General features: G+C 40.7%; 1 protein-coding gene across 1 annotated transcript in view; it reads left to right on the forward strand.

Moving 5' to 3' along the window:
• Positions 1 to 21,131, forward strand: part of SQOR (sulfide quinone oxidoreductase) — a 51,522-nt gene extending 30,391 nt beyond the window's left edge. The window contains exons 4-10 of the mRNA XM_008068644.1: positions 1,965 to 2,018; positions 6,393 to 6,587; positions 8,387 to 8,596; positions 14,012 to 14,195; positions 18,933 to 19,000; positions 19,292 to 19,470; positions 20,825 to 21,131. Of these exons, the coding sequence (XP_008066835.1) occupies positions 1,965 to 2,018; positions 6,393 to 6,587; positions 8,387 to 8,596; positions 14,012 to 14,195; positions 18,933 to 19,000; positions 19,292 to 19,470; positions 20,825 to 20,882 (948 nt within the window). The 3' untranslated portion in view covers positions 20,883 to 21,131. The remainder of the gene's footprint in view (positions 1 to 1,964; positions 2,019 to 6,392; positions 6,588 to 8,386; positions 8,597 to 14,011; positions 14,196 to 18,932; positions 19,001 to 19,291; positions 19,471 to 20,824) is intronic.
• The last annotated feature ends 3,829 nt before the right edge of the window (positions 21,132 to 24,960 follow it).

The following is a 24,960-nucleotide window of genomic DNA, read 5'->3' on the forward strand; positions in this document are numbered from 1 at the left end:
CTTATCATCTGTGAACCTATGTTGGTGCTCTTAAAAAAAAAAAATTGCTGTGCAATGTCTATTTTGTAGAGGAGCCTAGAATTTTGCAAGGAAGTAGCCTATTTCCTAAGTTGTTAGTGTCAGAATGTATCTCCCTTAATCCCTGTATAAAAGGAGAATACTTGCCCATATTTAACCTTCTGACGAAGTCTATGCTGTTTTCTATAATTGTTCAAAAGTCATGTCTAAAAGCTTTTGCAATTCCTGAGGATTTAGGTCATCTGGCCTGGAAATTTGAATTCGTTCAAAAGCAAAAGTACTTCATAGCCAGATATCAGAAGTCGGCACGTAACATCTCATGTGGGATATTGTCTTGTTGTTTTTTAATTCATCCTCCTAACCTAGCTTTCTTTTTGTTCTCTTGGTGATTTTTTCCCCCCATAATCTTAAGCTTATAAGTTCTTAATCTTTAGAAATAATAGACTTAGTTCTTAGAAATAATCAATATTATGCTCTCATAAATATGTAATAGAGCATAATCAATACTTTGCTCTTCTGCTCCTCTTATGCTTTTGTTGTAGCATGCCCAAAGCAAAACTCTGCTTGTTGATAGTGCCATTTTTCACCTGTAGATTATCACAGCCAGACCTCAAACAACTCTCACCTAACATGCTCTGATGACTCAACATGACTCAGTCAGCCATTTAATGGGTCCAGCACGCTTTCCTACAGAACAAGGAATTTCGAGGCTTCAGTTCTCTATGGATAGGCAACGCATACAGATAAAGATTCTTATATTATTTATCTACTTGGATAAATTGCATTTTTCACAAGCAACTGAAATCATTTATCTGTCCATCCATCCAACAAACACAACTGAGTCCCTCACTTTAATTTAGTGACTGTGCTAGATTCTAGGAATATAAGGAATAAGATGACCTTTATCCCCTGGGAGTGGTCAGTGTCACGGGAAGGACATTACTCCTATATAACATGACAAGTGCTGTGAAGATTCATGCATGCTGAGCTAAGGGAGCTCCTGGGAGTTGTCAGCAGGGAGCATGATTGTGTCATAGGATATCCTGGTTGTGGAGGTGACCTTGGGACTGAGTCTCCTGGATTCTCCAGAGCCTCTTCAGCAACTTGCTCCTCTTGGTTTTCCAGCTAGAGTTAAGCACTCCCAGGTCTTAGAGTCCTCTCTCTTCCCCTGTGGTTTGCCCAGCTTGCTCACTCTGTGTCTCCATTTAGTACAGGGTTATGGTAATCACCACCTACTTCACCTTTGTGAGCCTTTTGCCATCATTCTCCATCTCTAGTTTCCTAGGCAAGTTCTTGTAGTTTTCGTCCTCTTCTCCCACACTTTTCTGGCCTCAATTTATTTTCCTCCTGATCCTAAATGTATGTTTCCATCGTGATATTTATGGATACTTTTGACTTCAGTATGAATAATCATAACACCCATGTTTGAAGAGGGGACCTTTTTATTCCATACTGATCATCCAGTAAGATCACTATATTGCAGCCTTTCCAATGACCCTCAAAAAAGCAGTTTCCCAACATTGGTTCTATCCATATGACAGGTCAGGTTTGTTTGGGATTCACATCACACCGCATAGATTTTAAAGGAGATTGATTTTTTTAAGATTAGGAAGCCATTCTGTCACTCCTTAATATGGAAACCTGTTAATACAAGCACTGCACAAATAACTGTGGCATCTTTGTTATCATTCTCCACTGTATAAGCTACAGGAGTCCCAAGCTTTCAGGAGCTAGGCAGGCTACACAAGGTTTGTGAAGCAGTGAACCATGAGCCACAGAAAGCAGAGGGCATGATGGCATACTGGAACATGCACCCCTCCCTCAGCCTAAATACTTTCACATTAAAAAATGGAAACATGTTGCTGACCGTGATCTGGGGCCTGAGTCAGCCCTTGGGCTGATGCTTTTGGGGTCCTGGTCTAAAATCACATCTTTTTGTGTTGCAGATCTCCTACAAATATCTTATTATTGCTCTTGGAATCCAGCTGGACTATGAGAAGGTACTGTGTTAAACCATTTCTGCGGTATACTGGCTTATTTATGTCAAGATCAAACACTGCATTTAGTTGCTGTATATTCATTTTGACAAGAAAGAGGTACTAAGAAATCCTCTTCTAGTTTCATTTCTCAGAAACCTTTTTATGTTTTTTAAAAAAAGTCTTCTTTAAGATTCTGTCAATAATAACAATATGTTGTAACTTTAAGCTTTCATCAGAGTCCATGCTCTAATGGTAATTCTTGCAAAACAGCAGTCTTTCCCATACTTATAAGAAACCTGCCTTTCTATGTGGGATTGAGTTGGCTGTATTAAAGATTAAATTTTCCTTTGGAAGTAGGATTTAGATTATAAAATTTTAAGCAGACTTCAAGGGCAGAACATCAGCAGTTAGTTCATCAGACGCTGGAAGGACATCCGGGTTTGTTGTGTAGATGCTGGTTTTTTTGATATGAAGTAACTGATACAATATAAATACTCACCAGAAGTTCCTTAGATCTCCCTTCTCGGTGAGCTAGGGAGCCAGATGCTATCTGACTGTTGTAGATTCAAGTTTATTTTTCTAAAATAGAATGAAGTAAATCAGTAAATATTATCACTTCCAGAAGCTTGTGGGGACTGTGGATAAATAGTCCCCATGGGGCACATAAAGCATCAGTGCTAACCAGGTCACAAGCTATAGGAATGTGACCTGGACAAAAGCCTCATCTGAGTTCACCTAGTAAGGTCTTTGAAGTGTGTTTCTGAGTAAAGAAACCTGCGTCACCACATGACCAGGGGAAGGTAGTGAAAATGCCTTGGGGTGTGTTGTGTAAAGATTTAGAGAATTGGTGTGAATGTTGGGAAATGATTTTGAGTCATGGTGCCATGGGTCATGAGTCTCATAGAATGACAGACAAGCTATGAAGTAGACTATATGGAGATAGGTGCCAATTACAACTACTTTTGGGAGGTCCATACCTTCCCCAAAAGCCCCCAGAATATTGGCCCAGGAAAGGCAGTGCATCTCCATGGTATTCTCTCTCCCAAGCCCCATTGCCATTGGAGGAGGATTGTAGAGGTCAGTGCTGTGAGATCGAAGCAACTTCTTGTGGCAAACCAAGAAACAAGGATATTTAAAAGCAGCGATAGCCGGGCTTGGTGGCTCAGCCTGTAATCCCGCGCCTCGGGAGGCTGAGGTGAGTGGATTGCCTGAGCCCGCGGGTTCGAGACCCGCCTGGGCAACTTGGTGAGACCTCATCTCTGCAATAAATCAAAAAATTAGCCAGGCGTGGTAGCGCGCACCTGTAGTTCCAGCTACTTGAAAGGCTGAGGAGGAAGGATTGCTGGAGCCCAGCAGGTCGAGGTTGTGGTGGCCGGGAGTGGCCACTGCACTCCAGTCTGGGCGACAGAGTGAGACTCCAACTCTAAATAAATAAATAAATAAATAAATAAAAACAGCGATTATTATGGACTCTTTACCATGTACCAGGAACTCTACTAGAAATTGAATATTGACTCCTCACTACTACTTGTGAGGGAGACATTTTCATCTCCACTTAATAGATGAGGAAACTGAGGCTAAGAGAATGTGAGTAACTGAACCATGGCTACCATGCTACTTGGCCATCTTTGACTGCAGGTATTAGAAAACTACTCATGTCAGTATAGTTTAATAAACTTGACTCTAAACCTCATCCCATCAAAAGTGGGAGTCACTTGATGAAAATGTTGAGATGTTTCTGGAACTCTAGGGCAGGAGTGTAGGCGAGCCTCTGGCAAGGCTGGATCTTCAATCTGGATTCTCTTGTACATGGGCAACTTCTCTCTGTCCACCTGGCTATGCCTCTTTCTCAGGCTAGCTTCCCAAGGTTTCTGTAGCAGGGTGCCCTACTCCATGTGCTAGGACAGTCTTTAGCTCTGCAGCACACAGCCTGTTACTGTGGAGCTAACGGGGGAGTCTCTTTCTTTACCCTCCCTCTAGCCCCCCACTAGAGTTCCCAGGGACACAACTCTGATTGGATGAGGAGTCATAAGCTACCCCTCATGACGCAGGCCTTCCTGAAAGGAACTTGGTTGCCACTTTATTGTGCTTTTTCCATCTACAATGGCTTCTTCAGACTAGAAAAAAAAATAATGAAGTGTTAAGAGACCAAATGTTTATCTCTTGGGTAGTGAGTTTTGCTTTGGGAAGAAGGAAGTATGACATATAGTCCTATGGGAAGACCCCTACGCAGGAGGTCAGAGGCCTTGGTGACTAGTTCTTTAAGATTCTAGCCAGGACTCTCAACCTGCTCTGTTTTGGTTTTCTCGTCTGTTCTTTGGGCTAATAATATTTCCTTACCTCCCTCAGGGTGTATAGTGAATATCCAATGTTAGCATAGACGTGAAACTTGAAAATATTAGCACAAGGTGATTTTATAATAAGAATGATGATGATGATGATGATGGAGACTGATATTACTACTATCTAACTGTAATAGGGATGATTCATGACAAAGGAGTATTTTCTCAACATTGTGGATAAATAACGAACCCAAACCTCTAAGGAGGAGACGATAGGATTCTGTTTCCTTGAGACCTCAGGGATAGGTGTCTGGAGTGACTTCAGAGGTGGCCTGGAGAATGGTTTGGGGAGGCTCTGAAGGATTAGCCCAACTTGATGACTGTTTGTTGACGGTTAGAGTTGAACCGACTCTTGCTGGGAACTGGTGTTTAAGTCTCTTTAACTCAATCTGTGACATCTTCATTATGTTCATGAAGCTTCTAACATTTAAAATAAGTATCCCAGTTGTTTTATTGGCAGTAATAAGCTAACATTTATGGAGCATTTGTGGGGTATAAATCAGGATTAGGTACATGAGTGGACTATGTGCAGGTGAAGTTTGGGCCTTGCACTGGTCTTCACTTTCTGGTTTAGGATCAGGTACCCTTAGTGATGTTATATGCCTCCCCTTCCTTCCCCTGACAGTGTTCTCTGCCAATCTCCCTCTTGTAGTATTGTGATAAATGTTCAGGACCCACTTATGAGTGAGAACATGTGGTACTCAGTTCTTTGTTTCTGTGATAGATTACTGAGTATGATAGTCACTAAATCCATCCAAGTTGCCGCAGTCCATAATTTTGTCCTTCTTTATGGCTGTGTGATAGTCCATCATGTATATGTACCACGTTTTTTTTATTTGGTTCACTTTTGATGGGTAGCAAGTTTGGTTCCATGTTTTTGCTATTGTGAATAGTGCTGCAATAAACATGTGTGTGCAGGTATCTTTTTTGTAGAATGATTTGAGTTCCTCTAGGTATATTCCCAGAAGGAGGATTGCTGGGTCATATGGAAGGTCAATTTCTAGTTCTTTTAAAAATTGCCATATTTTTCCATAGAGGTTGAACTAGTTAACACTCCCAATAAAAGTGTAGAAGCGTTTCCTTTTCTCTACTTCTTTGCCAGCGTCTATTGTTTTTTGATTTATTAATGATGGTCATTTTTACTGGAGTTAGGTGGTATCTCAATGTGGTTTTGATTTTTCTGATGATTAGTGAGGCTGAGCATTTTTTCTTGTATCTGTTGGCTGTTCGTATGTCTTCTTTTGAGAAGTGTCTGTTCAGCAGCAGACCTTTTTAACCCCCATTTTACAGATGATAAACATAACATTGTGGATAAATAATGAACCCAAATCTCACTATGCATCAGAATTACCTGGAGGTCCTGTTAAAACAGATTGCTGGGCCTGCCCCCAAAGTTTCTGATTCAGTAGGTCTAGAGTGAGGTCTGATACTTTGCATTTCTAGCAAGTTCCTAAGTGGTGCTGACTCTGCCTGTCTGGGGACCACACTTTGAGACCGGCAGGTTTTGAAGTATTAATTTATTCAGGGTCACAATGCTAGTAAGTAAAAAAGCTAGAAATCAAACCAGGTATGTGAGATTCTAAAATTCCATGTTTTTAATTACTTAACTTTATTACCTTTACCAAGAGTTTGATCTGGAACATCTTGATACAGGGTAATTTAAGTTTGCTATTCTTGACAATACAAATGGCTCTTGTTGCTGCCTATTGTTCTTCTTTCTGATGAGGCAGCTGGCTGTCCTAAAAGGAAAGATGACTGACTTCCTGCCCTCACTCTGATAATGGGAAGAGTTGTATTTAAAACATTCTCAAGCCAGGGATGTGAAGGGATTCCCCGGGGCTGAGCCTCATTCTGCAGTTTGCCAGGTGACTGCAGGTGCCACAGCTCTGGTCTTAGAACCCTCACCCATCTGTCTGCTCCATGCATGTGAGTATTGGGGGAGGGGGTAATAGTCATACTGAAATATTTGAAAGGTTGTGAAAATGGCAAAGAATAAGAACTCTAAAGACATTTGCACTTTTGTTCAAAATAATTATTTTGTGCTTTGTTGTAGATTAAAGGCCTACCTGAAGGTTTTGCTCATCCCAAAATAGGATCCAATTATTCAGTTAAGACTGTAGAGAAGACATGGAAAGCTCTGCAGGACTTCAAGGAGGGAAATGCCATCTTTACCTTCCCAAATACTCCAGTGAAGTGTGCTGGAGCCCCTCAGAAGATCATGTATTTATCAGAAGCTTATTTCAGGAAGGTACGCTTCTTTTCCAGAAACAGAGATTGGGTGGGGGGGGGGGGAAGGCAGGGCAAATTCAGTGTTGCCAGTGTTTTTTTTTTATTCCAATCATGATACCTTTTTTATTTCCAAACTTTTATGTACAAAATTATATAATTGGAAGTTTATAAAATAGAAAAAAGGAGGAAGCCATTTATGATCTATTTGCTTTAATAAAGCTGCTGTCATCAACTTGACATGTCCTTTCAACTTTTTTTGGTATATACTTTAAAAAATATATGGCTACAATTATACTGTAATACACATTTAGATATATTACATCTTATTAAGTAGCCTTTGTTACATATTTTTATGTATGTATAAAAGTCTACTGGGGAGGTATATTAGAGATTGTTTAAATATTTTTATAAAATTAGACAATTTAGTTGTGAATTGTTCATTTTTTATGCAAAGCTATTGTCAACTTCTTCTGTTCAAGTTCAAGGTTATGAATATTTTCTGGCTTTTGATATAAAATTTTTGCAAATATAATAGGCAAAAATGCCAATTTTAAAAGCAAAAACATGTTCATGTAGAACTTCAGGCTGAGCTTGGTGGCTCATGTGTGTAATCCTAGCACTTTGGGAGGCTGAGGCAAGTGGATTGTTTGAATCCAGGAATTTGAAACCTGTTGAGATAACATAACGCAACCTCATCTCTACCAAAAAAATAAATAAATAAAAAATAAAACTGGGTATGGTGGCATGCGCCTGTAGTTCTAGCTACTTGGGAGGCTGAGGGGCAGAAGGAAGTTTGAGGCTGTGGTGAGCTGGGATTGTGCCACTGCACTCCAGTCTGGATGACAGAGTGAGACTTCGGTTCAACAAACAAACAACCCCCCCACAAACAACAAACTTCAAGTCTTTGTGGAAAGAGATATGGTGTGGTTTGATTTGAGACAGTGGGAGGGTTCAAAGTAGCCTGTGGTCCTGTACAGGGTCAGATGGGGAGAAAGGGTGGTGAAGAAAGGACTGAAGGTCATTGAATGTATGCTTGGAACCTAGAGCTGTGCAAGCCTTCACATGAATTCTGTGAACTGCAACAACCCTGTGGGGTAGGAAATTAAGGGACAGTTCAGTAACAGTTTCTGATTATATGAAAGTTTATTCTGGATCATAAGGGGTTGGCACAACCTTCTGAAGTTCTTACCCACCTAACTGCAAATATTGAGATCCAGGTGAGCACTTCCTACTAGAGGCTGACCAGAGGAAAGAGTAAGAAAGAACCCAGCTGTTTCTTCCATCTTGAAAGTTCCCTTTGCATATCTCTTTTCTCCCTAGTCTTGGATGGTCTGAGAGGAAGTGCCACTCTGAGATCTGTAAGATCTCAGGCATTTGGGAGGATAGTGGCTTTTCTGAAACATATGAACAGTACTAAGGGGAAAGGAACTCTGTTTTGTTAATTGCTGTTCCCTCAGCATCCAAAACAGTGCCTGGCCAAATATTTATTCATTAAATATTTATTGAGTGAATGAATACATGCGTATATGAATAAACTGCCCAACTATGTTTTATCTTGACCTGGACTTGATCTTCACCTCTGGCCTTCAGCTGAACAGTATCCCCTTCATCCCCCAAATCAAGTATGTGACTAGTTGATATGTCATCGACAACATAAGGAGAGGCAGTGCTTTGGTCCACACATCATCCTTCTAGGGTATAGTGACGGGAAGAGCTAGCAAGGTGTCTGCTGGGTTTTAATTCTTGCTGAAGTTAATAAAAAGGTGGCTGGAGTCATGCTTTGGTGTTGACTGTTTTTTCTTCTTTCCTTTTTCTCAGACAGGAAAGCGATCTAAGGCCAATATCATTTTCAACACTTCTCTTGGAGCAATTTTTGGGGTTAAGAAGTATGCAGATGCCTTGCAGGAGATCATCCAGGAGAGGAACCTCACTGTTAACTACAAGCAAAACCTCATTGAAGTCCGAGCCGATAAGCAAGAGGCTGTTTTTGAGAACCTGGATAAACCTGGAGAGACCCAAGTGATTTCAGTGAGTGGTGAGGTTAAGTTGTCAGCCTGATGCATCATCCACTGGGCCATGCAACAGATGCACTGTGGTTCTACTCTCTTGTCTGCCATCATTGTGTGCTGGGGAAGGTTGATTAAAATGAGCATCTTAGGGAACTGAGAAGGCAAAAAGGTGGACCAAAATGGGTGGGAGAGAGAAAGATGTAGGAGGCAGTGTCAGTGGGAGGTGAGAAGGGGTTATCTACTGTGTCAAGTGCATTTTTGTCCCATTCCTTTTACACTACTTTTCCTGGCACTAAGTTACTTGGTGCAGCCAAAAATATTACACAACTCTGGTTATTGCCTGGAGTTAAGGGAGGGCTTCCTCACATGCAGGATCTGGTGATTATCTCAACTTGTGGCATGTGAGAAACAACCGTGCTTGTGAACAGGAAGCAATCCTGTGGGTTGTTCAAGAATAACAGGGAGGTCTTTCACCTGTGGAGGAGGCAGTCTTTAAACATCTTTTTTCTGTGCATAAAAGGAAGCACTTAGAACTCCTTTTGGAAGGACCTGGCAGAGCTACCACCCTTCTTGGAAAGACCTAACCTTTGTTACATGGGTTTGGCCTTTATATGTCTCAGTTTTTTCTGCTGTGACCTGGGGATAGCACTCTGCAGAGGCATTATCTGGATTAAGAACAAGATATACAGGCAACTGAAGAAGCATGCCTGAAAAAATATTGATTTACATCATTCTGGCAAGAGCTGTTAGCAATGAAAAAACATTACAGACAGTTGCATCTTATTCATTCAGAATTTTTCAAGAAAAGAAGGGCTCTATAAAAAGGAATTTTGAAGTAAACCAAGGATTAATCTTCTAAACATCAAAACTTCAGATTTTAAGCTTTTTGGCTCAACTCTTTCTAAAATGTATTACATCTTTCCTTTTTAAAAATGGAATGTACTGAATATAATTTAAAGTGTTACTGATGACTCAGGGTCATAATGTTTAAAAACTTTTATTTGGAAATAATCTCACACTTAGAGAAGTTGCAAAAATCAAAACAGTACAAAGAAAAGTGTATATAGATTTCACCACATTTGCTTAAGATTTAGGATTTGATCTTTCTCTTTTTGTCTCATCCATTCATATCTATCTATCTATCTATCTATCTAATTTTCCCAAAGTTATATGAGACCCAAAAAATCTGAAACTTACTTATAAAAAATCACGTATTTATTCTTATATGAAGTTTAAACTTTAGTCACCTTCAAAGTACTCTCTGTTTGATGCAGTACACTTATTGAGATGCTTTTTCCACTGCTCAAAAAAGTTTTTGAACCCATCAATTTTGATGCATTGGAGTGCTTCTGCCATTTTTTTCACCTCTTCCACATTTACAAAATATTTCCTTTTGAGGACTTTTTCTCATCCAGGGAAACAAAACAAAGTCACTAGGGGCAAGATCTTGTGAATAGGGAGGGGGAGGCATTGGGGGTCATGCCGATTTTGGTAGAAAACTGTTGAACACTCAGCGCAGTGTGGGCAGGTGTATTGTCATGGTGGAAGAAACAGTCTACTGTTTGCCACAACTTTCTTCCACAAATCGTGACACAAACTTCTCAAAACTTTCAGATAAAAACTTTGGTTGATAATCTGATCTGGAGGAACAAATTCCGAGTATGCTACAAGGGGCCTGCCCTCTAAAAGATGAATCTGGTTTTTTTGGGTCCCCCCTCGTATGCATCATTCATCATGTTCTTTTACTCCTAAATATTTAAGTGCAAATTTCCCAAGCTAGAAATATTCTCTTCCATAACCACAGTACAGTTATCTCAGTAAATTTAGCACAGATGTAATATTTTAACCTACTATTTGTATTCCAATTTTATTGGTTGACTCGGTAGCACTTATAGTATTTTTCCCTCTGCAGTACAGTCAGGTATTGCATTTAATTATGATGTCTCTTTAGCCTCTTTTAATCTGGGACATTTCCACAGCCTTTCTTTGTCTTCTATGACACTGACATTTTGGAATAATGCAGTCTTTTCCTGCCATTTTTTTCTTTTTTAGTAGCACGATCCTCATTTCGGGTTTGTCTTTTTTGTGTGTGTGATTTGTTTCATGCCTTTCCTTTTAGACTGGAACATTGCATAAGCAATGTGGTGTCCTTTTGCAAGCACACAATGTTCATCTGCCTTTCACTGATGATATGAATTTTTGTCACTAGTCAAGATATGTCCAGTTTTTCCACTGAATGATTTTACTATTTGTTTTTTCCCTTGTTGCTAATAAAGTCTATGGGAAGGCACTTTAAGACCATGCAAACAGTCTACTCATTCAAGTCTCCCCCTAGAGTTAGCAACCCCTGCTGATTCTTGCCTAATTTAATCTTTGCTTTGGTGGATGCCAAATGATGATTTTCTAACTCTAGCATTCCGTTCCCTCCACATTTACCAATAGGCCCCTTGCATTCTGTCAAGTAAGTAAGTAGTAGTATGAACTCATGAGTTCCTATTTCTTCTCCAATGGTTTAACATTCTTTAATTATTTTGGTGCTCAAATTGTTCCAGATTTGATCAGCAGGTGCCCCTTCCAGCTGACTCCCATGTCCCTGTGATATGCCCCATCAAGTCTGTGAGTACTTCCTTAGTTTCTGGTGTCACAGGATGTCCCAGGCTTATCTAGTCTCTATCTGCCCCAACTCAGGATCATTATTTTGGATAGATCCTGTATAGCGACCTATTACAGGACCTACTGGTCATTTAGGGTTAGTCATCACTTTATAAAAGTGTCTCAGACTACCCTGTTCTATGTTTTTATGTATGTCCTTTTTTGTAGTTTTTTGTTTTCTTTTTTCCTGGCGGCCAGGCAGTTGTACGTGACTTTGGGGGGGTCCCTCCAACTTTGGTACTTTTAAATTGCTGCTTCTAATATTTTATTGGCTGGAAAATGAGAGAGCCAAACTTGCTAAATTTTGTGTAAAGCAAACGCAAATAGGCTACCAATGAGAGCCTGAAGCATACTTTTATGAGCAGACTATGAGCTTGAGTGCATAAACTTATTTTTTGTCATTTGGTCTTTTTTACTTTGGTTCTCATCATTGAAGTTTTAGGTAGAGTTATGGATAATTGAATGGTTATTGTTCTTTTAGAGGTTTTGTAAAGAAAGAAGGTATTTGTGTCTCCTTTGAATTATAGGGTGAGATATTCTTTTGATTCCATTCTTAAAATATGAATTTCAAAAAATCTACCAAAAGGATTTACAGTAGTGACTCTTAACTCTGGTTGCACAATGGAATCGCCTGGGGAGATTTTGAAATGTACTGATGCCTGGTCTTACCCCCAGACTGGGATGCAGACTGAGGTTGGAGAGTTTCAAAAATTCCCTTAATGGTTCTAATGTTCAATTAGGATTGAGAATAAATGCTGTAAAGAATTAAATGTACCACAAAGTCTATAATTTTGGATCATTATTAGAGAGTTTGTGGACTGATCTGTCTCCTCAGTTTAAAAAAAAAATCTAAACTTGTTTTATATTACAGAGTCCTAGAACTAGAGAAGGGACTTTGGAGATGGTCTAGTCTAATGCATTTCTTTATGGATAAGCAAACTGAAGATACAAGAGGTAAAAGGACTTGTCCAAGTGATAGGATTATGTTTTTCATTCAGGTTCAGATGTACCTGTTCCTTCAAGCCAGAACTTCTAGGAATGTGATCCACAGGTTTTATGTGTCAGAATCACTAGCAGATTTTGTTAAAGTCAGATGCCTGTGCTTAAAACTCAAACCTACTAGAATGAGATCTCAGGTTGGTAGGCCCAGGAATCTGCTTTTTCCACAAGTTTCCCAGATGTTGCTTATGAACACTAAAGTTTGAAAACCACTAGTGTGAGTGGATGATTTATGTTAATAAAACAGAACTAAGTTATTTATCATCTAGAGTTACGGAAATAAATAATGAATAAGAACAAGCTACAACTAAGTGCCAATGCTAATTTTTATTTTTAATAAACCCATAAAACAGTATTTATTTTGTGTAGGATGTTAACTCAAGTAGAACTCCATGCCTTTGTAATAATTAAGTGAAAATATTTAACTTTCCCTCTAGAAAAGTTGTATGGAATTCATGTGTATGGACTTGTGAAATTCAAGCATATTAACTTCATCAGATAGAGATGACTTTAGTAAGGTTTGACCTCAGTTCAAAAAAGTAGTTCTAGTTGACTGCAGAATGCAGACATGGCCTTAATAATCTGGTGAATCATGGTGTTGTCTATTTCATCCATTATCCTGCAGACATTCATCCTGTCTCAATATCCATTAACAGACTTGGCCTCAGGGACCCAAGTCCCCAAAGGGTCACCCAAGATTATCCTGTGGAGGAACACAGCACTCCTTCCCTGAGGTTAATTAAGCTTATAATTGTCTGAGAGTTGGAAAAAGTACAAGTCATCTTCCTAATTCCCATTGCCATCAGTGATTTTTGAGCCCCAGGATGGCTTGAGACTTCTTATGGAAATGAGGTGCTATCGACTATCACAAAGTTGAAATTGTCTTAAAATGCTAAAGTTTATACCCAAATAAGTGCTATGTGAACATTTGAATCAATGTATCTTCAAGTGGACCGACTAGTAGATTGAAGTTGCTAGATGGAGTTTATTAAATCTAAATAAAAAGAAAAAATTAACTACAGAAAGTAGAAGAATTATTACATAAACAAAAAAGTTAAATGAATCCTCAAACATTATTAGGGTGGATCAATGCATTGCTACCAAGGATAACCTTGATACAGTGTATTGGGGAAAAAAAAAATCCACCCTTGCTTTTTGCACTGTGGTAAAGCTAATACTGAATCAGACCCTTCTGTCCTTTTCTAAAGCTATAGCTAATATTCTCAACACTGCTTTTTCATCTTAAATTGGCATTTTTACTGTTTTCTTAATGTGTTTTGAGAGTTGACCCATATTTGGGAGTGATGCTCACTTACCAGCTCCTAACACGTGGTCTTTCCAAGTTTCAGGGATGCTGAGCACCTCCTTACAGAATAAAACTGAAGTACCAGTCTTTACAAGTTGACAGCTGAGGCTCAGAGAGTCAGCTACGAAAATACAACATCCCTTTATTGCAGCATCAATAGGAACATTAATGGATTCTTTCAGAATATTAGTGAGGACTACTCTAATATCTCTCATTCCACTATGCCTACTGCCCCAGGGATCACATGAACTCTATGGGGAGATCATGTCAACTAAGAGAATAGTTATTCAGTTTATCATCATCTCCTCAGGGGAACATGTAAGATCTTGGAGAGGGTGTGGGTTGGTATAAGCACTGATTGTATAATGCCCCATGCAGCCATAGTGCAGTGTATGGAGTAAGGAAGGTTGGGGGAGAGCTTGTGGGGCTGTAGAAATATTGAAAAAATGCAAATATGGATGCTCTCCTTTTGTGTAGTATGAAATGCTTCATGTCACACCACCAATGAGCCCACCAGATGTCCTCAAGACCAGCCCTGTGGCTGATGCTGCTGGCTGGGTGGATGTGGATAAGGAAACCCTGCAGCACACGAGGTACCCAAATGTGTTTGGGATTGGGGACTGTACCAACCTGCCAACGTCAAAGACCGCTGCTGCGGTAGGTAAGATAACCAACTCTGTTTCTCTCTCTCTCAAAAGGATGCCACTGCAAGGCATCATTATAACAAAAACACAAGTTAGGCACCAACATCATTCCATTAATAATGAAGAAGGTTTTGTGGCCTAAAAATGAATTTGGCCTCCATGGGACAGAAGCAAGTTGTCGATGAACCAGTGCTTTGCCCCAGAGTAGCATGATCTAATTTGCCTTTTCTATATTGGAGAGGTTGCTTTCAGAAGAAAAAGGGCATTAGAAGGCATCACTTTTCCAGCTCTCTGGAATTCTGTTACTTCTCATACTGCCATACTGGGATTCCCGGCACTCTTTGCCTCTGATGCCGGGCAGGTTGGCTGTTTTTCTTCTACCCGAAACACCATAAAGCTAGGGAAGCATTTGTTTTCCCAGAAAACACATGCAAGTCAATGAAAGCTTGCAGACCAGAAAATTGTTCTGTTAAGACAAATACAGTGGAGCATGCCCTGGTTGGTACATGATTAAGGGCTCAGCCTGGAAAACTAAATTCTTCACGTCGATGTTCTGCACCAGCAGTGATGGGAAGAATTGCCTTTTAGATTCTGTCCTCTAAAGACAGGAACTGTCTTCTCTGGATGTTATAAAACATGGACCTCCCTGCTGATGGGAATGGTAGTATTTTTTGTGAATTAGACATCTGCGCAACATGTTGTGTTACTTTCACTACTTCCACCTTAGGAAAAACTTTCTGGAAACCCAGTGAATGTCTTTTTTATTATCAATAGTAATTTCCTTCTAGCTTTATATTCAAAAATCTCAAGCCTATGAACAACTTGAAAGAAAGTACAATAAATACCCTTCAGGTATTAGCCAACTATTAGTATCTTGTGACATTTGCTTCATCACTTCATTTATGTACATTTGTTTTGCTGAGTCATTTGAAAGTAAGTTTAGACATCATGATATTTCACCTTAAATACTTCAACCTGCATCTCTAAGAGAAAGGACATTCACCTTCATACCTACAAATTAACATCGTAATAATAAAACCATTTCATATGCAATCCAGTTTGAATTTCTCTAGTTTTCCTACCATGTTCCTTGTAGCACCCCTCCCCCTTCAGTGCACTAGCCATTCAAGGACCACACACTGCACTGGTTGTCATGTCTCTTAGGTTTCCTTTAATCTAGAACAGAACTTTTTTTTTTTGGCACATTTTATGTTTTATTTTACTTTCACATTTACAAATTCAGGAAATTATGTTGAGAGCAGTAAGGTTGAAGTTGCCTTTAAGGAAAGCCCAGCTGGCTCTCCAGGCTGGTACTCTGTGAGCTGGGGATGCATCTTGGGAAACTGTCCAGGCATCTCTCAGGGGCCCTGCCTGTAGGACTGCACCTGAAAGGGTCACTGTGCTTTGCTCCTCCCTGAGGCCTAACTCAGTGCCTGGAAGACATGTTCCTGGAGGCTGCCTCAGCCTTGGATTTTATTGCTGGTGAACTTGGTTACTCACCTTCTAGTCATGTAGTCCTGGACGGTGGCTTTGTCAGAAATGGGACTAGTGGTGTGCATTTTGCTGAGATGAAAAAAAGTTGAAATGTGTAAACTTGTGGTAGGAAACTGTTGCCCCTGCTAGTCTTTGGTCCCAGGGGAGGTCCCTGGAGTAGATAGATGGAGATCCTCTGCTGCCCACGCAGGTGGGACAATTCAGAACAGATGTGCCCAAATCCATAGCAGCCTAGAATGGGCTTTTGATTTATTTTTTTACTTTCATGACATTGGCATTTTTGAAGAATTCAGAGCAGTTATCTTATAGAATATCCCACAACTTAGAATTGTCTAGTCATCTTCTTATATTTAGATTTAGGTTCTATGTTTCGGCAAGAGTCTCCATACATGAGGTTCTGTTTCTCCTTCAGCAGCACCTCAAGAGACCATTGTGTTAATTTGTCTTGTCTTTGGTGAAGCTAGATTTCACCACTGGGTTAAGGAGTGTTCATAGTTTTTTTTCCCCCAATATAAAAATACCTTTTCTGTTTGTATTTATAGGTAGTCTGTGGAGCAATCCTTTGAATTTACATTCAGTTAATGTAAGCCTGCTGAGATAGTTGGGGAAGATACTTGTATGTGAGGCCCAGATTGCACAGCTTTTGGCCTAGTTTAATGTTTTAAACCTATTTGAAACATTAAATCCCATGTTTCAAATAGGTAATATTAAATACAATTAAACAAAAAGTTGTAAGTAGAGAGTCTTGTTCCTAGCCCTGACTTCTATATCCTTGACTTTTACATTCCCCCTAACCAAGAAGAGAGCGTCCCCATTGTTTTTACATCTATTTTTTTTTACAATCTATATTCCACGTATGATTGATCTAGTTTTATTTAACGAGTTCCCCCTTAATTTATAGTTGGGTTGTTTCTGACCCATTTTTATTTCAAACAGGGCTGTAGTGAATGCTTTTCTTTCTATGTTATTTCACATGTGTGGACGTCTATTTGCTTCTTTCTTCCAGAATAACAGTAGTTCTAGCTTTCCTCAAGTAGATCTGCATTTATTCTTAGATCCTCCTCCCCAAATCCTCTAAGTATCCCCAGGCAATACCACACTTTTCCACAAGTCCACCCAGCCTCCATCTACACCGCTATGCTATTGTGAGCAAGACCCTGTCTTGCCCTGTTGAATCTGACTTTCCTGGGACTCATGCCTCTTTCTCTGCTTCTCTCTGCCCCAGGATTCTCTAATTACTCATAACACAGTTGAAATCAGGATATGGCATTTAACAAAAGTTAACTGAAGACTTGTGCATGACAGAAGGAATTGCAATATGGGAACAAAACACAACTTGCATGTACCTGCACACATGCACATTTTAAGACTGGGTGTTGATTGCTTGTTGACTGCTTCCTGGGTCCACAGGCCTCACCTCTCTGCAGTGACACCTGTTGGACATCTCTCCTGCTGGCCTTGATGCCCTGCTGCTAGGGTCCCCTTGGTGTTCTCAGTCCACATTCCAAACTTGTTATGGTTATGGCCCTCTAAGAGGAACAAAGTTTTCCAAAAGAGATATATGATCTTTAGAGATGTTGCTTTGCCCACAATGAAGACAGCCATTTAATTTTTTTTTTTTTGAGTTGGAGTCTCACTCTGTCACCCAGACTGAAGTGGCTGCTCCTGGCCACTGCAGCCTCAACCTGCTGGGCTCCGGCGTCTCAGCCTTCCAAGTAGCTGGAACTACAGACATGCACTACCACGCCTGGCTAATTTTTTGACTTATTGTAGAGATGAGGTCTCACCAAGTTGCCCAGGCGGGTCTCGAACCCACGGGCTCAGGCAATTCACTCACCTCAGCCTCCCACGGCATGGGATTACAGGCTGAGCCACCGAGCCCAGCTGCCATTTAATATTTTAAAGCAGAATTATTTACTCCTCACTTTTTTGAAGCCCCTCATGCTTAAAAAACAAAAAAACAAAACTCATTACTTTTTGATTTGGTTATCAGCAAACTACAGCTTGTGGGCCAAATGCAGCTGACTAAGAATGGTTTCTACAGGCAGACATTTGCAATCAATTTGATGATAGGGAACACTAACTCTTTTTCTCATCCTAAGAAAAATAATTCTATTCTTGTTAGTAGACCTATCTTACAAAAATTTTTATGTTTTTAATTTTATTAAGAAGATTTTTTTGTGAAATTTGTTTTTTCTTTTATCATATACTATGCCTCTTGGTCTGCAAGGCCTAAAATTGTTCTTTGCAGAAAGTTTGCTTGACTTGGAAGATTATAAAATAACTATTTTAATGAGCATTTTACAACATAAGAGTAACCCATCTTTTCTCAAAAGTAAATCCTGCATTCTTTATCTAGAGATACAAACTTCTACATAATTCGTTACGAAAAATTGAACACAGAATGGGATTAGATGATATTAAGGAATTATTATTTTAGTGTGTTAAAATGCTATTGTGTTTCTGTTTAAAAATATTCCCCATCTATCAGAGATACACAAGAAAGATTTATGGGTGAAGTATGATGTCTGCTTTAAAATACTCTAGGAAAAAAAGTGGTCTGTGTGATAGGATGAATGAAATAAGAACAACAGAGTTTGAACATTTTCATCATAAGAAAGGCAATCTCTCCACTGTTACCATGGAAAAATAAAAACATATCTATATATGAGAGACAGAGACGGAGAGACAGAGAGAAATACAGATCTCTATATTTATAACTTTTCCTGTATATCTATATTGGTATCTCTCTCCATATATATCTGTATATATAGCTAGGTATCTATATTTATATCTGCACCTGTATCTATATCTATATCTGGTCCAGCCTAACCCAGGGCAGACCAGTAGAGAGGAAACTCCAGGGTTTTACCTAATTGGATATGCTTGGGGCTACCAATCTGGATGGTTTGTGAACAGAGATACAGGGATAGCCTGGATGGCCAAGGAACACTGGGCACACAGACCAAGCTGACCCCAGAAGGAGGGGCAGTGGGATTGGTGTAGGGCTATCCTTACAGTTCTGCTGGAGAGTGGGCTCTTTAGTTTCAAACCCATGGAGATAATTATGTGGGTCTTCAATGAACCGAAGAACTCCCTCTGTTAGTCAGAACTTCAAGTAGTAAGAAGGTAGTGTTGTGGTCACTAACTAGAGGGATGGGGAATGGAATCTTCTTGTTTACATTGAAGTTATTTGCAAATTAGTTTTCATGGGAAACCTAGATTCTTATATTATTCTGACTTTTCCACTTCTCTTATAGCTGCCCAGTCAGGAATACTTGATAGAACAATTTCTCTGATTATGAAGAATCAAATACCAACGAAGAAGGTTTGTATGCCTTTTAAGAATCACTCTCTCAATTATCATCTTCCTTTCTGTGTGAAAGTAGAGTTTTCCCACATTTTGCCTGTTCTTAATTAGTTTCTTCAATATGGACGCTTCAGTTTTTGCCTTTGGTACTATTTTTGTTCTATAATTGACATTTTTTCACAGTACAAAAAATTAGAATATACAAAAAGAAAAAAATTGCAAGTACTCAGAGCAAATACTAAATTCTAAAGTGTCTATGTAATACTATATAAAGATCTACTTTCCAACTAGTCTCATTTACAATTTTAGTATGATGGCTACACATCATGTCCACTGGTGACCGGCTATAACCGTGTGATTCTTGCGGAGTTTGACTACAAAGCTCAGCCGCTGGAGACCTTCCCCTTTGATCAGAGCAAAGAGCGCCTTTCCATGTACCTCATGAAAGCTGACCTGATGCCTTTCCTGTATTGGAATTTGATGCTAAGGTTAGTGCATCGCCAGGTTCCTGGGTGAGGAAAGGGGTTTGTAGCACATCTGCCACCTGCAGGGGATGCAGCCTCTTCTCTTCATTACTAGCAGTGACCAAGTCGGCTGTCTTCCATACTCTGGTCTTCCTTTGCTGCTGTATAAGTGATAAGAGTAAATCACTTTCACATATCTCATCTGTTACTTTCCTTTGTCTTTATTATGTTATAGGAAGGATAAAACATAGTGACTAAGAGTAGAGACTTTAGAGTCAGACCAGTATCTGAGTCATGTTTCTGCCACTTACTAGCTGTGTGTCCCAGGGAAGGTTGCTTAAACTCTGTGTTTAAGTTTCTTTTTTTTTTTTTGAGTCAGAGTCTCCACTCTGTCACCCAGGCTGGAGTGCAATGACATGTTCATGGCCACCGCAGTCTTGACCTGCTGGGCTCAGGTGATCCTTCCGCCTCAGGCTTCCAAGTAAGCTGGAACTACAAGTAAGGTGTGTTCCACCATGCCCAGTTAATTTTTTGGTTTATTGGAGAGATGAGGTCTCGCCAAGTTGCCCAGGCTGGTGTTGAACATGTGGGCTCAGGCAATCCTCTCACCTCTACCTCCCGAAGTGCTGGGATTACAGACGTGAGCCACTGCACCTGGCTTGTTTAAGTTTCTTATCTGCAAAATGAAAGGTAGAGAGTAATGAGATAACACATAAAGAGATAGGTATACAGTAGGCATTCAATAAGTAAACAGAGTCATAAAAATTAACAACTTATCTTCTTCATTCCAAATAAATGATGATCTCATTTGACTTTTCCAAACCCATATGAGATAGATAAGTCAGGATGTCTATACCAGTAGTCCAAAGGTGATTCCCACCCCCTTGTCTCAGGGAGCATTTGGCAATACCTGGAAACATGTTTTAGTTGTCACAACTGGATGGGTGCTACTGGCATCTAGTGAGCAGAGGCCAGTGGTACTGCTAAACATCCTATAATGCACAGATCGGTCCCCACAACAAAAAATTACCTGGTCTAAAATGTCAGTAGGGCTGTGGTTGAGAAATCCTGACTTGCAATTAATTTATGAGCAGATGAAAGCAGAAAGAATAGCAGTTTGCATCCAGCAGAGGCTTCATACAGGTTTGCAGAATTGAATCAGCATGTCCAGGTCCACAAAACCGGTCAGTGTCAAAGCTAGGACTCAAAGCAGGTTGTCCCTTCCTAGTCCCACATCCCATGGGACCTTTCTACCTCACTCGAAAATCCTGCTCACAAGCATGCTCTGTGAGCAGCCTGGCTTCTCTTTCAACCTCCTGCTTGCTGAAGTCACCCATCTTTTTTGCTGCAAATGTCTTTTCTGTGTTGTTTCTTACAGGGGTTACTGGGGAGGACCAGCATTTCTGCGGAAGTTGTTTCATCTGGGTATGAGTTAAGGAAGGCTCAGTCCTTGCTCACCTTGGATGGCTTCTGGACCAAAACTGCAGTCACTGATTGACCAAGAGTGGCACGGAGGACTCAGAACCTAACCCTGAAAAGAGTTTCTTGCTGGATAATGGAGACTAAATGCTTCCCTTTTCAATACCTTTGAATAGCCACCATGTGGGCTGCCCAGAAGGGGCTTGATTCTTTGGAAATATTCAAATGAAAGAATAGACTTTTCTAAATAAAAGTTTGTCATTGATTGAATTCAATGAGAAATTTTATCTTGACTGATAGGGATGAAAAGTTACAGCACTTGGGAGAAAAAGATGGTGATGGTGGGACAGCTTATTTGTTATTTTACTGTGAGTACTCAACTGGTATAATTTCACAAAGCCTATTTGGAGTCACAGAAAAGAGTCATTCCAGGGACAATATTATTTCAAATCTAGTGTGTAGTAGCCCTGAACAAGTGCTGCTTAGAACTTCTGCTGCAGGAACATAGTAGACTAAGAGCCCAGCTGCTATCTGTCTGGCTCCACCATCCTGTTTGTGTTGAGAACATGCTTTCTTCCAGCCAATGACTGAACTTGGTGGACTACTATGCTGGCCCATTCCTCAGGATGTGGGACGCCTCTACTGGGTGACTTTGGCTCCAGGACCTCTCACTTACTGCACTGAATGAAACTTTCTTAGAACGGTGCTGAGTCTGAGATTCCACTCTCCCCTTCTGTCTCTGCTTTATAGGCGTCCACCTCATGTGATGGTCTGAAGGCCAAAGGGAAAGGCATAGCAGTCTATGCAATACTTTAGATTTTTGTAACAGTTTAGAATGCAAACTCTTTTATATGTTACTGGGACTGCCAAGTCTCTCTCTTTTCCTGGAGTTCTATGACTATAGAAACTCTGCTCATTCATTCTTTCATTCATCAATTCATTCAACAAATATTTACTGAGCATCTATTACCTGCTAAACGCTATTCTTGGACCAGGGTATACAGTGGTGACTTCCTTCAGTGGCATATATTCTGGGAGAGAGCAGGGTACCACTCTAGCAGCAGGCCCCTAACCTGGCAACGGGAGTGGAAGATATTTTCTAGGGTGACCCCACATCCTGGTTTGCCTGTGATGTTCCTGTTTAACGTGTATTGTCCCGGCATGACTTAATAGTGTCTCTCTAACTCTCCAAAATGTCCCAGTTTGGACAATAAATTATGATCATCCCCCCACCACAGTTCCAGAATAGGAGAGCAGAGCTACACATGGTGCTAATAAAATACAGGGCTTGTTGCCTCATTTGCTTTCACACTGTGCTCACGACACAATCGGAGTAGGATTCTTCTGCCCTGTTCTCTGAGTCCTGGCAAAGAAACCCTGTACCTTAATGGGGTTCCTGCCTGAGACCACTGAAGTTCAGCTCCCGGTGGGCTGGTCACTCTCACAGACTTGGAAGTCAGGGAGAGCTGTGGGCTGTCTGCCTCAAATGACTCTTCTCCACAGGGTCTGAAAAGTCTTAGGAAAAATCCAGCCAGGACTCCCTCCCTGGTTGTGGACAAAGTGCTGGCAAGGCCATTTCTGCCTTTTCAGAGAATGGGCTGTGATTCCTGGGAATGGCTGAGGCTTCAGGTGGAGTGAATTTGAAACCCCTTGCAGATTTAACTGGAGTCTCCTGGATCTGTTTACAACGAGGCATTCTGAATAAAACCTTCAATCATCAGGGAATTGCTTCTGGCTCATATTATGCTGGGGGAAACTGATTGCCAAGGCTGGAAGGAGCAGTGACCACTATTAGCCAGTACATTGGTCTCCAGTTTTCATTCTTCTGAGCTGGAAAAGAAAAAATGTGCTGAATTTCAGAAGAGTTTAACCTTCAAAAACCATATCGCTTTATCCACAAATTATTGCCTCCATAATTAGTGGGAAGCTGGAAGAGGAGATAAGATCAGGGTAGGGATAAGGGCTGGGGCTTCTCCAAGGGTGATGTCTTGGGTGGGGAGAAGGCCCCACCCCCTGTAGAACTCCAGACTCAGGCAGATGTCTTCAGAGACTATGACACAGTGCTAGGATTGCTGGCTTGGGGAATCCCCCTAAAGCTCTCTACTCCTGTCTCCAGCGTTTCTTCCTTCTCAATTCCTGTTTGGCTTCAGCCCTGGGTGAGCTGTGGGTATAATAACAGAGCTGAGGTCGTAGTTTAGGAATCACTGGGGTACAGGGAAGGAGGCTAGGCCCAAATTGTTTTGGGAAACACAGCGTTTGAGATTTAACATAATTTTTTTGGTGTTAACATTTTCAGTGTTTTCTTTTTTTTTTTTTTTGGTCTAAATTTTATAGAAAATTTAGAGAACAGAGGTAAACGAAAGGAGCTGGGACTACAGGCATGGGCCACCATGCCTGGCTAATTTTTTTGATTTTTTTTTTTTTTTTTTTTGTAGCAATGAGGTCTTCCTATGTTGTCCAGGCTGGTCTTGAATTCCTGGGCTTAAGCAATCCTCCAGCCTTGGTCTCCCAAAGTGCTGGGATTACAGGTGTGAGTCACAGTGCCTGGTCCACCTGTCTCTTATACTTAATAGATATGGAAAACCCAGTGGTTGGTTGTAGAGAGGAAGTTGCAGAGAGTGGGTTGTCACTTAGGGAGCATGGGGCATTTGTGCCTGCTGAGGAAAATGCGACCTAATGAATGTAACATATGTGTGCTATGTGCCTAGTGGGGTATTGGTACATCATTGGCACTAGATATTTTTCTCATGTAATTCTTACAACTCTTCAAGAGCAATTATCAGAAGATGTGAAATATTCTTTTTCTGAGAAAGGTGGCTTTTATAATGCAATGTTTAAAAGTAATTCCTCTGCTTTCTCTTTTTTTTTTTTTTTTGAGTTGGAGTCTCACCCTGTCACCCAGACTGGAGTGCAGTGGCACACTCACGGCCACCCCAGCGTCGACCTGCTGGGCTCAGCCTTCTGTCTCAGCCTTCCAAGTAGCCAGAACTTCAGAAGTGCGCTGCCATGTCCAGCTGATTTTTTGATTTATTGTAGAGACGAGGTCTTGCCAAGTTGCCCAGGCTGTTCTTGAACCCGTGGGCTCAGGCAATCCCCTCACCTCGGCCTCCCCATAGTGCTGGGATTACAGTTTTGAGCCACTGCACCCAGCCTGTTCTTTAAAAAATGCATTGGATAATTCTGGTCTGATTTTAAAACAAAGTACTCCCTTTATGCCCTAAGACCACAGTGCTTTCATTCAGATTGGCACCCACTGTGATTATCACAGGGAGGGAAGAGACAAAAGAAATGCTTCAGATAAGGTGAGGTTTTTTGAGAGGATTAATGAAAACTACGTCTCTCTGGCTAGGTTAACCGCCACGTAGCTAAGGAAATTGCCTGTCTATATGCTGGGAGAGTCGAGGTTAACACTTTGTAATAGGTAGAAAGGTCACAAGAGACAATTGAGAAAAAAACAGATGGTGAAACACCAGACAATTTTTCTCCCCCAATATTGATTTTTAAAAAGTAACTTTCCGGGAGTATAGCATGTTATGAACAACCCTAAGTTAGGTTATAACTTTCCATATTTGCATGTAGTAAAACTCCTGTGATTGCATCCCTCAGGTACAATACGGGGCCGCTCCCAGGCCTGCAGTAGGACAGAGGCCACAGAAAGGCAGGCTCTCCGATGCTGTAATGGTCACAAACTGGGTCTGGATCTTCTTGAGGAAGAGCCTGATGGGACAGAGGCTTAGGAGCCACAGACTTGGAATTGGATCCTGGTTCTCCCCTTGCTTGCTCACTGACAGTGTCCAACTGAAGCACATTAATCACCAGTTCCTCGCCTGTAGGCTGGGTAGAAATACAGTTTTCAGAGTTCATATGTGGATTGAATAAATTGAGGGAAAGTTCTTAGGAGTTTGGCACATAGACAGCGGCTACTGTTGTTACCTAGGAGTCTGAAAAAGCACTCAGAAATGTAACCTCCCCTGAGGTTAGAAATTCCTGCCTGTCCAGCAGAAATGGGATCCTGACAAGGGATCAGAACCAACAGAAGAGTGGGTGGATTTTTTACTTGCCACCATTACATCTCTTCATCTCATTTCAACAGAT

This window comes from Carlito syrichta, unplaced genomic scaffold, assembly GCF_000164805.1.
Source record: "Carlito syrichta isolate Samal-C Ts95f unplaced genomic scaffold, Tarsius_syrichta-2.0.1 Scaffold311418, whole genome shotgun sequence".
Lineage (NCBI taxonomy): Eukaryota > Metazoa > Chordata > Mammalia > Primates > Tarsiidae > Carlito > Carlito syrichta.